The sequence below is a fragment of the Barbus barbus genome, assembly GCF_936440315.1.
Source record: "Barbus barbus genome assembly, chromosome: 47".
In the NCBI taxonomy this organism is placed as follows: domain Eukaryota; kingdom Metazoa; phylum Chordata; class Actinopteri; order Cypriniformes; family Cyprinidae; genus Barbus; species Barbus barbus.
In genome coordinates, this window is record NC_136725.1 from 22,522,486 (window position 1) to 22,536,702 (window position 14,217).

Consider the following 14,217-nt stretch of genomic DNA (forward strand, 5'->3'; position numbering starts at 1 on the left):
TGTATGAAAGCGACGTCGTGTGGTTTGACCTGCAGTTCTCCTCCAGTACCGTGGGTGGCGCTGTGACACAGCGGGGTTTAACGTCTCGCTCGTCTGTGCGCCGCAAACACACGTGTGAAGATGGAGGAGGAAACGCTGCACTTTCACGAGATGGGTTTAGATGATCGGCTGTTAAAGGTAATATATACAGTCGTGCTATTAATGTAATGTGTGTCTACCTCGAAATGCCAGACACCAGGATGTTAACTGTTTGTTTTGTGCAGTTTGAATGTAGTTCGTGTGTGTTTACATGCTAACTTGAGCACGGCCATTTCTGAAATAGAATACACGATATATTTCTTATTGAATAATTAAATATTGTATTATTTTTATTCTGTCTATTTTATTAGGATCTATGCCAACGTTTCTTTCCTTGTCAACAGTTTTCCCATAAATACCTTATACCTGTATAACTGTATTTAGTTATATGGTTACTAGTTCTGACCAACTGTTGTTAATACAGTAAAACTATGATAATTTGCTATTACACAACTGATAATAACTGACAACTTATGAGTGTGTGTGTGTGTGTGTGTGTGTGTGTGTGTGTGTGTGTGTGTGTGTGTGTGTGTGTGTGTGTGTGTGTGTGTGTGTGTGTGTGTGTGTGTGTGTGTATATATATATATATATGTGTGTTTGTATGTATGAATGAATGTATTATTTACAAATATACATACATATATTTGCATTTGTTACATTGTTACATAGATCATTTAAATAAAACTAAATCATTTACATGTATATTTATACACAATTAACTAAAGAAATAATTATTTACACACACACACTATATATATATATAAATATATATATATATATATTATATGTAAAAAATCAGTAGTTTGCACACGATTTAAAAATGAAAAATAACAAAATATTGATTACATTAGTTAATTAAAATTATTTATATAAATATAATTACAAATACATTACTTTTTTACTTATTTTTTACGCAAGTATAAATATATTTTGGAAAAAATAAAATAAGATTGTTCAATTTCTGTCTTTCTGTATATATGTAAATAAATACAATTTGTAAAAACTGAATTTCAGATGTGCGTCACACAATTTCTGTCGCTGCATGTTGATATCACAAAATAACAAAATATTTTTGCTGTATTTATTAGTGCTGTCCACTAGTGACTGGGATGTGAAGCTGTGTTTGCTTGTTTCTCAGGCTCTGGCGGATTTAGGCTGGTCTCAGCCCACCCTCATCCAGGAGAAAGCCATCCCGCTGGCGCTCGAGGGCAAAGATCTGCTGGCCCGAGCTCGAACCGGATCAGGAAAAACCGCAGCCTACGCGATCCCACTCATCCAAAGAATCCTCACGTCCAAACAGGTGACACTTGGCTTTGAGTTATTCTAACTTGGGTCTCAATGACAGAGTCAGTTCAAATATCTAACATACAGTTTATTGTTGCTGCTGATGTGTCCAGACTGTACGTGAGCAGGCCGTCAGAGCTCTAGTCCTGGTCCCCACCAAAGAACTGGGCCAGCAGGTGCAAACCATGATCCGACAGCTTACTGCGTTCTGCAGCAGAGACGTACGAGTGGCCGACATCTCCGGGAAAGCGGATATATCGGCACAGAAGTCAGTACTACAGCAAAAAAAAAAAATTTAATTAAAAATGTTAAAGGAATTATATATACAGTATATAATGTCCTAAAATAAATTTTGCTTACATATGTCTTGAAATGTATGCATTTGCTCTGAAATGATTTAAGAATGGGTGTATTATTAATCAAATGAACTAAAAACAAACTTTGAAGCCTGGGAGATTCAAAATGTTTAATTTAATATTATTTGTATACTATTATAGTTTTTATTAGTATTTTTAATTCGGTTTTAATTTTTAATTTTAATTTTAGTCATTTTATTATGCACTTTTGTCATTTTTATTGTGTTTTGTTTTTTGTTTACATTTTTTTTTAATGTTTAATATTACTATTTTGGGAGGTTCAAAATGTTTAGTTGTAGCATTATATATATATATACTATTATAGTTTTTATTAATATTTTGAATTAGGCTTAATTTTTATATTTTAATTTGAGTAATTTTATGATGTGCTTTTGTCATTTTTATTAGTTTTTTTTTACAAAATTACTATTTAGGTAATTTTTTTGTTATTGTAATTCTACTACTTAAATTTAAACTTATTTCAGTTAGTTGCAACATTTCTAATTTCCGTTTAGTACAAGTTTTTCATCTAATATTTATAATTTATTTCATTTTTATTTCAATTCCAAAAAGTTTTCAATGGTTATTGTTTTAGATATCAATAATAACCCTGCTCAAGTTAAACCCAGTTCATTCAGTCTCATTTAAGCTCATTCTAAGTGCAATTAAACAATTGTTTGTATTTCTCAGGCCGATTTTAATGGAGAAGCCGGACATTGTGGTCAGCACACCGTCCCGTGTTCAAGCCCACATTAACGCCCAGAACTTGCAGATTCAATCTTCATTAGAGATGCTGGTCATCGACGAGGCTGATCTTGTCTTCTCGTTTGGGTTTGAAGCGGACATGAAAAGCCTGCTTTGGTACGTGTTTTCATTAAAACGGCGAGTGATGCATGTGACCCTGGACCACAAAGCCAGTCATAATGGCCAATTTTTTGAAATTTAGATTTATACATTGTCTGAAAGCTGAATAAATAAGCTTTCCATTGATGTATGGTAGGTCTCGAATAAATTCACATTTACATTTATGCATTTAGCAGACGCTTTGACGCTGTTGTTGTTTACAAAGAGAAGTTTGTGTCTCATAATCCCTCAGAAATCATTCTAATATGCTGATTTGCTGCTCAAAAAACATTTCTCATTATCAATGTTGAAAACAGTTTTGCTGCTAAATATTTTTGTGTAAACAATGATACGACTCAAAAATTTGTATAAGATTTAAAAAAGAGAGAAAATAATTTTATTCATGCATGAAAGTGATAAAAAAGCGAGTGAAGACATTTAAAATGATTTCTATTTAATATATGCATTAACAAATTTAATTAATATATTTGATAAATGCTGTTCATTAAACTTTATAAAAATCCTGAAAAATAAAGTGCATCAACATTTCCACAAAATATGAAGCAGCAAAATTGTTTTCAACATTGATAATAATCAGAAATGTTTCAAATATATTGTAATGATTTCTGTAAGATCATGTGACACTGAAAACTGGAGTAATGATGAAGAAAATTCTGCTTTGCATCACAGGAATAACATTAAAAAAAAATATTCAATTTTTTTTTAATTCGTAATTATTTCACAATATTGCTTCTTTTTTTTTTTACTTTATTTTAATCAAATAAATTCAGCCTTGATGAGCAGAAGATATTTATTTCAGAATCATTAATTGTAATGCAGGTATTTTAATAATAATAACAATTCTATATACTATTTTACTATAATATATTATAGTACTTTATTATAATATATTATATTATATTGTTATCATGATTAAGTGCTGCTTTTAATTTTTACAGGACAATAGTTTGTATTCTTACAGTATAAGATATATCTTTTAATGTGCTAATGTATATATTTTTAATAAGTGCTAGGGGCGTGGTCAGATTTTCCTTTTTTTTTGTCTCTAGCTGATCACATGCCTGCTTAATATCCTAATGATTTTTGGCATAAAAGAAAAATGTATAATTTTGACCCATACAATGTATTGTTGACTATTGCTACAAATATACCTGTACTACTTAAGACACTTAAGTTTTGTGGTCCAGGGTCACATTTGTCTGTGTTCACCTCTGCAGTCACTTGCCCAAGATCTACCAGGCGTTCCTCATGTCGGCGACGCTGAATGACGACGTCCAGGCGCTGAAGGAGCTGGTCCTCCACAATCCTGTGAGTGCAGCGGTGCCAGCACCTACAGCTCATGTGTGTTTGGCTGGATCTGACGCTTTTCCTCTGTCTGTGTGTCGCAGGTGACGCTGAAGCTCCAGGGCTCTCAGCTGCCAGACAGCTCTCAGCTCCAGCAGTACAGCGTCCGATGTGAGGAGGAGGACAAGTTCCTGCTCATCTACACCCTCCTGAAGCTTGGCCTGGTTCAAGGGAAGTCGCTCGTATTCGTCAGTGACGTGGAACGCTGTTACCGGCTCAAGCTGTTTCTGGAGCAGTTCAGCATCCCTGCTTGTGTCCTGAACTCTGAGCTGCCCGTTCACTCCAGGTGAGGGAGGAGAGTAGAAATCAATCGTCACGCTGTTTACTTCCTTAAAGCTGCAGGGTGGCATTTCTGCACCATCTGCAGGGTTATTATCGTTAACTAAAACCATAATGTTGTGTTTGCTTTTAAATGTAAAGTTTCAGTACATTAACTAAAATAAAATGTATTTTTATTTTACTTAGTTGCCAAGGCAACATTTCAAACATTCATTTAGTTTAACAACTAAAACTAAATCAACTCAACCTGATAAATAAAATAGAGATAGACAGACAAAATATTTCAAAAATATTCTATTCAAAATATAAAAATAAAATCTAATTCAAAATATTAACAAAAACCCTAGATACCACTCGTGTCAAGTCACTTCCAGGGTTATTATTAATAAAAAATTTTGTTAAATAAAAATGAAATAAAATATAAATATCAGATGAAAAAACAAGAATTAGAAATAATTTTAAGTTGAAGAACTGAAATTAATGGAAAGATACTGAAACAAAAAGTAAAACATTAATAGAAATATAAAAAAAAAATAAAACAAAATCTAAAATTGAAGTTTAAAAATATTAATAAAAACTAGTGCTGTCGAACGATTAATCGCAAGTAATCCCATTCAAAATAAGTTTTTGTTTACATAATATATGTGTACTGTTTTGTTATGTATACATAAATACACACACATTCAGTATATATTTTGAAAATATTTACATGTATATATTTATATTCTTATATTTTATTATATAGAAATATATATATATAATAAACATAACATTTTTCTTAAATGTATACATGCATGTGTTTGTATTTGTATATACAAAATAAATATACACTATGTAAACAAACTTTTATTTTGAATGTGATCAATTGTTTGACAGCACTAATAAAAACAATAAATAAATAAATCTGCACGGCTCTAATCATGAACAGTTTATTGTAAAGTTAGTTTATTTTAATAATATTTCACAAAAAAGTCATAATTATAATCTCCGAAGAAGCAACTTTTTCTCTCCTACTGATGTAACCAAGGCCGTGAGGTTTAATAAAAATAATATTAACTAGCAATATGTATAATTATATAAATTCATCACATTACAGATATGACACGTGTAGCGAATACTGTTTTCTTGTTTCATTTAATGCCCTTAAATTAATTTTATTTTGTTTTTCAGGTGTCACATTATCACTCAGTTTAATCAAGGCTTCTACAATTACATAATCGCCACAGACGAACAGGGACTGGAGAATCCCGCAGGAGGTTCCCAGAAAACACAGGAGAAAGGAAAGAAGAAAAAGAACTCTGGGAAGAAGTAAGAGTTTCCAATGCAGAAAACATTGGAGCATTAATTATGATTTCTTGACATTATGTCTGTATTAAATATTTATACTGATTTTCGTTTCAGAGGAAAAGACAAGGAATATAGCGTTTCCAGAGGAATCGATTTCCACAACGTGTCTAATGTGATCAACTTTGATTTTCCCACTTCAGTTGAGTCCTACATCCACCGCGTCGGCAGGTGTGTGGAGAATTAGTACTGTATACTGTATTATTATAGTATATATTTATATGTTGAAATTGGCTTTTATTTTTATATTTTCAGTTTTCATTTTAACCCTCATAATGCATACAAGACTCTTTATATGATTTTCACCTTTTTTTTTCACTGTGGTTGAGAAATCTTATTTGAATATATGATTGTATAAAATTGATAAGAACATATAATCTGAGAATTACCAGTATTAGCCCCTTTGGAATGAATGGAATTTAATTAAATAACTCATAATTGCACAAAACGTCAATTTATGAAACCTACATTAATCATTTCTAACAAATCAACTTAAGGAATACAAAATAAGTAGTTTACTTGCATACGTTCACTTTCAGATGAAAAAAGGAATACATTTTTCATGCTGAAAAGTGGTTTGTCAGTAGGCGTACATATTCAAAAGTGTGTGAGATTTGTGGAAAAGGGTTAATATATTTTACAGTTTTATACTTCATAGATTATTTAAGAAAAATATGTTTGACCCCTAATGGTACTTCATACATCCAAATTGACTCTCACACAAAATATTTCCTTTTAAATGGTTATAACTCTTAACAAATCTGAAAATAATGTGTATTTTTATAGTCTTAAAGAACTTGCATAGTTTCATTGCCTTACTAAAAACTATGCAGTTTTTAGAAATGTTTCTGCATCTCTTCTGGGTCAAAATGGACATGAATGCTTTTTGAGGGGTTAAGCTTAACTTTTAGTAGTTTTGTGTGCATTTTATCAGTCATATATATATATATATATATATATATATATATATATATATATATATATATATTTAGCTTTAATTTATTTTTCAGTTTTAATAATAAACAGTGTAAAAACAGTTTTTGCTCTGTTTAACTACATATTGAAATAATGTCATTTTGGTTAATAGAGTTGAGCTTGTTTCTATTTTCAGTTTTCATTTATATATCGGTTTAATTTATATTTTTCATTTTTTTTATTTTAGTGTTTCAACTTAAATGTATTTTATTTCTAAATTATTATTTCTAAATTGAAGTCTAAATTTCATTTAGCTTTTCATCTAATATTTATATTTTGTACTATAGTCATTTTTATATTATTTTCAGCATTATTTAAATAAATGAAAAATGATTGCGAATAGTTTTAGTTAACAATAATATTTTTCTTCAGAACGGCTCGTGCAGATAATCCTGGGACCGCGCTGTCCTTCATATCGCATACAGAAATTCCCACGCTCACGGAGGTTGAAAACGCTCTTACTGGAGGTAAGAGTCACAGGTTTTAGAGGATATTTATTTTAACATGGTCACAGGAAGCTAAATTATGCCTGCCCATGTTGTTAAAAACCTAATATTATAAACTAACATAATTATTGTAACTAGAATGCTGGTATTGTGTAGAATATGGGCCCTTTGAATAGCTCTTCAATTTTTTATTATTTTTTTTATTTTAGGCTAATATTTACGGAAGCGTATTGCATTCACTTGAGGAAAAAAAATCTACTCTGTTTTTCTGAATTAATGACTTAATTATCTCAGAATTACAAGAGAATTTTTCATGAAAAAAAAGTTTTTGCTCTGTTTTTCTGAATTAACGACTTAATTATCTCAGAATTACGAGATAATTTTTCATGAAAAAAAGTTTTTGCTCTGTTTTTCTGAATTAACGAGTTAATTATCTCAGAATTACGAGATAATTTTTTATGAAAAAAAGTTTTTGCTCTGTTTTTCTGAATTAACGAGTTAATTATCTCAGAATTACGAGATAATTTTTCATGAAAAAAAGTTTTTGCTCTGTTTTTCTGAATTAACGAGTTAATTATCTCAGAATTACGAGAATTTTTCATGAAAAAAAAGTTTTTGCTCTGTTTTTCTGAATTAACGACTTAATTATCTCAGAATTACGAGATAATTTTTCATGAAAAAAAGTTTTTGCTCTGTTTTTCTGAATTAACGACTTAATTATCTCAGAATTACGAGATAATTTTTCATGAAAAAAAGTTTTTGCTCTGTTTTTCTGAATTAACGAGTTAATTATCTCAGAATTACGAGATAATTTTTCATGAAAAAAAGTTTTTGCTCTGTTTTTCTGAATTAATGACTTAATTATCTCAGAATTACGAGATAATTTTTCATGAAAAAGTTTTTGCTCTGTTTTTCTGAATTAACGACTTAATTATCTCAGAATTACGAGATAATTTTTAAAGAAAAAAAAAAGTTTTGCTCTGTTTTTCTGAATTAACGAGTTAATTATCTCAGAATTACGAGATAATTTTTAAAGAAAAAGAGTTTTTGCTCTGTTTTTCTGAATTAACGAGTTAATTATCTCAGAATTACGAGATAATTTTTCATGAAAAAAAGTTTTTGCTCTGTTTTTCTGAATTAACGACTTAATTATCTCAGAATTACGAGATAATTTTTAAAGAAAAAAAAAGTTTTTGCTCTGTTTTTCTGAATTAACGAGTTAATTATCTCAGAATTACGAGAATTTTTAAAGAAAAAAAGTTTTTGCTCTGTTTTTCTGAATTAACGAGTTAATTATCTCAGAATTACGAGATAATTGTTAATGAAAAGTTTTTGCTCTGTTTTTCTGAATTAATGCCTTAATTATCTCAGAATTACGAGATAATTAAGTCATTAATTCAGAAAAACAGAGCAAAAACTTTTTTTTTCTTTAAAAATTATCTCGTAATTCTGTGTAATTTTATATATATATATATATATATATATATATATATATATATATATATATATATATATATATATATATATATATATATATATATATATATATATATATTAAACATACATACATTATATATACTTTGAAAATATTTACATGTATATATTTATATCCATATAATTCATATTATATATAAATATATTTAATATATGCACAGAATATATTTTTATAAATGTATGTGTATATTAATATATATTTAATAAATATACACAGCACACACTCGTATATTATGTAAACAAAAACTCTTATTTAGGATGCGATTAATCGTTTAACAGCACTATTTAAGATACAAAATTATAATGAATTATTATAAATTACAAGCAACAATTTTTTCCCTCATCTGTTTTCAGACAGCACACATGACAGTGTTTTGAAGCCGTACGGGTTCAAAATGGAGGAAATCGAGGGATTCAGATACAGATGTCGGGTATGTTCGTGTCTTCACGGAGCACTGAAGCGGTGTTTGTTTGGTTCAGCTGAGGAATCTCTTGTGCTTTAATTTACCCAGGATGCCATGAGATCGGTGACTAAGCAGGCAGTGAAGGAGGCCAGACTGAAGGAGATCAAACAGGAGCTGCTCAATTCAGAGAAACTCAAGGTTTGTGATCACTTCATTTTAAGCAGTTCATCTCTAATGTCCAATGATTGGTTGTCATTGATTTTATGTGTGACAGACATACTTTGAAGACAATCCCAGAGACCTGCAGCTGCTGCGACACGACAAAGACCTTCATCCCGCTGTCATCAAACCTCACCTGAAAAATGTGCCCGACTACCTGGGTAACAATTCATCGCCTTTTTATTGATCTGTATATATGATACAGAGACATATAGATCGTCAAAACATATATTTTTATGTCTGTTTCAGTCCCGACCGCGCTGAAAAGTCTCGTCAATCCTATGAAACAACGGAAAAAGAATAAAGCAGGCCGTGTGATGCTGAGCAGCTTTAAAGTGAGAATACAAATTGTTCATGTATTTGAACAGCGTACTAACACAAGTTATATCTACATATTTATATAATAATGGCACATTGCTTAATAGCTTTGGACTTAATTGTGGAATTTTTGTATTTTCAGTTTTCATTTTAGTTAAGCTCTCTAGCTACATATACAGTGCCCTCCATAAGTATTGGAACAGTGAAGACAAAATTGTTCTGTTGGCTGTGAAGTCAAGACATTTGCAAATATGATTAAAAGATGAATATGAGACAAAACTACAGAATGTCACATTTTATTATTAGCCGTTTCAACACTGGCGCTCTGAATGAATGCTGTTTTCATTTGTTGCATTTGCAGAAGAATTTCAGAGGCAGAAATCCACTGAAGAGTTTTCACTACACGAGGAAGAAGCGTGAAAAGAAGGCTGGGAAATCCTAATGGCAAAAGAGCCTGAGAGACATTGGTTTTGGATTGGGATGTTGAGGAAATCCTGACATAACTAGTCTTCTGGATACGTTGAACTGTGACTGTAATCCTGAACGACACGGTCGAGATCATAAAGTCCATCAGAATCAGACCTGCATGAGGAGTCCTGTCTCACTTATTTTCAGTACTTTGTCTTTTAAATAAGTGAGAACATTTAACTCTCATGAGAATTCAGGCAGAAAATGTAATCAAAATAATGCAAAAACAACTTAAAGGTTCTCAAAATATGTTTAAAAATATATGATGTCTTGATTTTGGGATGAAATATGACTTGGACATGTTTCATGAGATTTATTCTTATATTAACAGCTAATATAAACATGTTGACAATGCTTTTATAGCTGTATAAAATGGAGAAATGGACAAAGATTCTGCAGTGGTAATTTGATTTCAACATCAACTACTCATTTGATCACATGACTAGTTATAGCACAGGTTAAAAACTGATGAAAGGCATGTTTTGTTACTGCCAAGTATTTATTAGTCAACATATTAAATTTTAGTACAATTAATATGTATGTAAAGGGGAACAACTAGTCTGAAACATCACTAACCACTTGTGTTCTTCTAAAATGAGCCGGCATTGATTTGGCAATTACCAGAAAAAGGCACCTCAAACAGTCTCACACTAAATCAGCAGTTGGTTAGTTAAGTGTAACTTTTACATTGCTGAGGGCAGATAGAAGCACACAGATTGAACACACACTCATTTAGATACCAAAATAACAGTCATGTTTCCTGTGCTGAAAAACCCCAACTGAACATAAACATCTGCACACACGACGCTCCCAGTCCACCTCTACTGACGTATAAAAAGCACAACATTAGTGTTAGAACATGTCATAGTGATGAGTTTGAGATGTGCAGATTCTCCAGTTCAACACCGCAATCACACAAAACATTCCTCTAGTGCCTGCTGGGACAGACAAGATGAGTGAATCTCACAAAAAAAGACATGTTTGGGTCATATTTCACCTCAAAAAAGCAAAGGAAATTGGACTTTTCTTAAAGATACTAATGCATATTTTAAGACAGTAATTTGACATTATTTTCATGATAGTTATGCACATTTTAACCCCAATTTCTCATTACTGCAAGACATTTTCCAGACTTTTTAACATAGCGGTGTAATACATTATTATTCTTTTACTATATAAAGATGCATTTTTTTTACTTTCATCTAAATAAGCGTAATGGCAGTTTAATAAATTTCATAGTATATTAAGTACTTTACAATTTACACATTTTTCCAGTACATTATGATGATTGGGGGAGAATTGATCCTACTTGTCAAAATTTTCCTACTATTATAATTATTGCTATTATTTAATAACCTAACATTTAATTAATGTCAAAAGAATGCATAGACTTTGTTTTTTTTAACCAGATATTAATTAGTGTCCTCACAAATTTGGGTAAAATTGTACTTGTCAGAATACAAAAATATAAATGATCTTAATTACGCGATTTTTAAAATCAAATTAAAATACAACTTCAAATATCCAACCAATTATTGTTGAAAGAATGATGAGAAAATGTCTTTAATATCACGAATTGGGAGAACTTGTTCTTAATCATCATAATGCAAAATACAAAAGGTTCTAATTATGAGATTTTCAAAATCAGAATAGAATTAAAAAAAAAAATTCTATTAAATTATTTTTGAAAGAATGCATTAACTTATTTTCTTTCTTTTTTAGATTTTAGATTTAATTCTCATGATAAATTGTGCGAAAATGTCATTATCACAAATTGGGAGGGGGGGGGGGGATTTTTCTTAATTGTAAAAATGCAAAACTATAAATAGAACTTAAAATGAAAGGTTAACAGAATGCATTAACTTTGTTTTGTTTTACAATAAGAACATTCCCATGGCAATTCAGAGAAAATGTCATTAATATAACAAATTGGGGGAAATTTGTTCTCAATTGTCAAAATGCAAAAACATAAATGGTCTAAAATGAGATTGTCTTTAAACAAAATAGATTTTCTTCTGATTTTAGGGTGAAATAAGACCTGGACATGATCTTGACAGGTTCACCCAGATACTGCTGGTTTTACCCAAACTTTTGTGCATGTATATTTAAGCTTTACAGAAAGAGAAAAAGCACATTAACTTGAGCAGCAAAGCATCATTCGATTGGATACAGCATTGGAGAGGTCCAGCGAGAGTCATGTGACAATCACTAACACAGCACAGATTTACACTCACAACTGCGTTTACCATCTCACGAGGATCAAGGGGGCCGATTTCACATTAAACCACACTTTAAGGCTTTATTATTACTCTCAAATATCACAACACATGTTTATTATCAACTGTACATATTGCAGGAATGTTTCTTAAGTATTAAAAACCAAATTGCAATAACAACTTCTGATGCAAGAAACCAAAGCGGATACGATTCAGTAATTTATTTACATTTCCGAAAGAAAACAAAGCATTAGAATTGTGCACAAACAGACTCTGAAACATTTAATTTGGTCAGTCACTTACACAATATTGAGAAACCGAACATTATGAACATCAATACTTAACACATTATTTACTGTTTTCACATTTAAAAAGAATTCACGCTACATGTTCAGTCTACAAGGCGCTTCAAAACTGCCAAAGCCAAATAACGAGTCTAAATACGGAGATTGCAGCATTTTCACTCACATGTCCTCTGTTGATAAGGCTAAGGATATCAACACACCTGCGTCTAAAGTAAGGCACAGCGGGGACGTTTGACTCGAGCCCCTCTATGCTTTTATCCAGATCTGTTTTGAGCTTTGTGCCAGACCCTGAGGAACCGTCGAGAAGAAAATCAAGTTCTCACACAACATGAAAACCAATGGCAGAGTAAGTGTGGTGCATCATGAGAAATCAGCCCCCTCTGAGCCCATTATTGTATACCGTCGGATCGGCCCTCTCGTGTATTCACTACGACTGCTGCGTGATAAAAGCACCAGCCCACACCAGGACAGAGAGAAAGAGAGGGGAAAATAGAAAACCAGAGAGGAGAGGTGGCCGAAGAGTCCAGTCCAATCAGAGACTTTCACATGATCTCGCAGCACGAGTTCTGCTTGCGTGCCTACAACATAAAAACATCAACATTACATCAGATATTTTGAAGAAAATGTGAGCACTTGCCCACTCACATTGGCAATTTTCTCAGTATTTTCGATGTGGTATTTAAGGAAAGACACTACAGGTACTGGTTAATTTTGAGATTTTGGGCTATTCATGATGTCTTGTTTCTGACTAGTGAAAAGAAAGCATCCAAAATACATATTTAAGTGTTTTTTTATTATTATTAAACTTTATCTTGTGTCTGTAGATTTTTTAATTATAATACATATCTTTAAAGGATGTTTTTTTTTTATTATTATGTTTTTTCTCCATTTCAGTAGTACTTATGAATGCCAAATTTTAGAGTTTGAATCGTATATATACTCTGAACATTTATATAGAAGTGTTTGTTCATATAATCATTCACAATGATTTTACTAGTAGACTACATCTATAGATTTACATTATAACACATATCTTTGAAGGGCATTTTTAATGAGTTTTCTCCACTTCAGCAGCGCTTACATACACTAAATTTTACAGTTTTATTCATATCTATATTCTGAAGACTTTTACTGAAGGGTTTATTCATATATCAGTCGCCTGATTTTATACAGCACTTTATTTTATTTCTTTCTGCCTGTTGACAGTATTTTCTAATTTATGGTGTGATAAAAATAGATACCCAAAGTCCCCACTGTATTTCATTCTAATATTTCAACATAATGAAACAACTTTGGACCTAACTTTAACTATTTGCATCTGTAGATTTCAATTCCAATACATATCTTTAGAGGATGTTTTCACAAAATTAGTTCTCTTTTCACTTCAGTAGCACTTCCATTAACCAATTTTTACAGTTTTATTAATATCTATATTCTGAACATTTTTGTAGGGGAATTTCTTCATAATATTCACACTTGTTTATAAAATGTCTTATTCCTACAAACATGTTTAAAATGTATTTTTTCTCGCCTACTGATAGCATTTTCTGAATTATGGAATGATGAAAAGAGAAATCCAAAATCTCTTCTGTAAAAAAAAAAAACTTTAACTTTTATTTTTTTTCTGGAAATATATGCAAATAGTTTACTTTGTAATTAGATAATTAGATAATCCTTCATTTGTATATTTATCATAACATTTCAGAAAACGTGTAATACACAGTTGATTACATTTAGAAACATTTCTGCAAGTAAGGTAATATATACTAGTTTTTTTACGCTATTCATCTCGGGTGTCTTGCCTTATGGTAGTTGCTAGGTTT

General features: G+C 31.0%; 2 protein-coding genes across 2 annotated transcripts in view; one reads left to right on the plus strand and one right to left on the minus strand.

The window, feature by feature from the left end:
• The first annotated feature begins 67 nt into the window (after positions 1-67).
• Positions 68-11,123, plus strand: LOC306865984 (putative ATP-dependent RNA helicase DDX56). The gene is made up of 14 exons (XM_079410909.1): positions 68-177; positions 1,217-1,378; positions 1,476-1,630; positions 2,409-2,579; positions 3,800-3,890; positions 3,971-4,212; positions 5,376-5,513; positions 5,607-5,720; positions 6,897-6,991; positions 8,819-8,895; positions 8,977-9,066; positions 9,143-9,248; positions 9,337-9,422; positions 9,767-11,123. Exons 1-14 carry the CDS (start codon positions 121-123, stop codon positions 9,845-9,847), a joined length of 1,665 nt encoding a protein of 554 aa, XP_079267035.1. The 5' UTR covers positions 68-120; the 3' UTR covers positions 9,848-11,123.
• Positions 10,172-14,217, minus strand: part of LOC306865985 (synaptobrevin homolog YKT6-like) — an 11,510-nt gene continuing 7,464 nt past the window's right edge. Inside the window, exon 8 of the mRNA XM_079410910.1 lies at positions 10,172-12,972. Within this exon, the coding sequence (XP_079267036.1) occupies positions 12,937-12,972 (36 nt within the window). The 3' untranslated portion in view covers positions 10,172-12,936. The remainder of the gene's footprint in view (positions 12,973-14,217) is intronic.

What these genes read in the sequence shown, in the direction of transcription:
- LOC306865984 (XM_079410909.1), top strand. Translation starts at nt 121, where the DNA reads ATGGAGGAGGAAACGCTGCACTTTCACGAGATGGGTTTAGATGATCGG. An exon ending in GCGGATATATCGGCACAGAA is followed by an intron (nt 1,631 to 2,408) that starts GTCAGTACTACA and finishes TGTATTTCTCAG; the next exon opens with GCCGATTTTAATGGAGAAGC. An exon ending in AGCTGGTCCTCCACAATCCT is followed by an intron (nt 3,891 to 3,970) that starts GTGAGTGCAGCG and finishes TGTGTGTCGCAG; the next exon opens with GTGACGCTGAAGCTCCAGGG.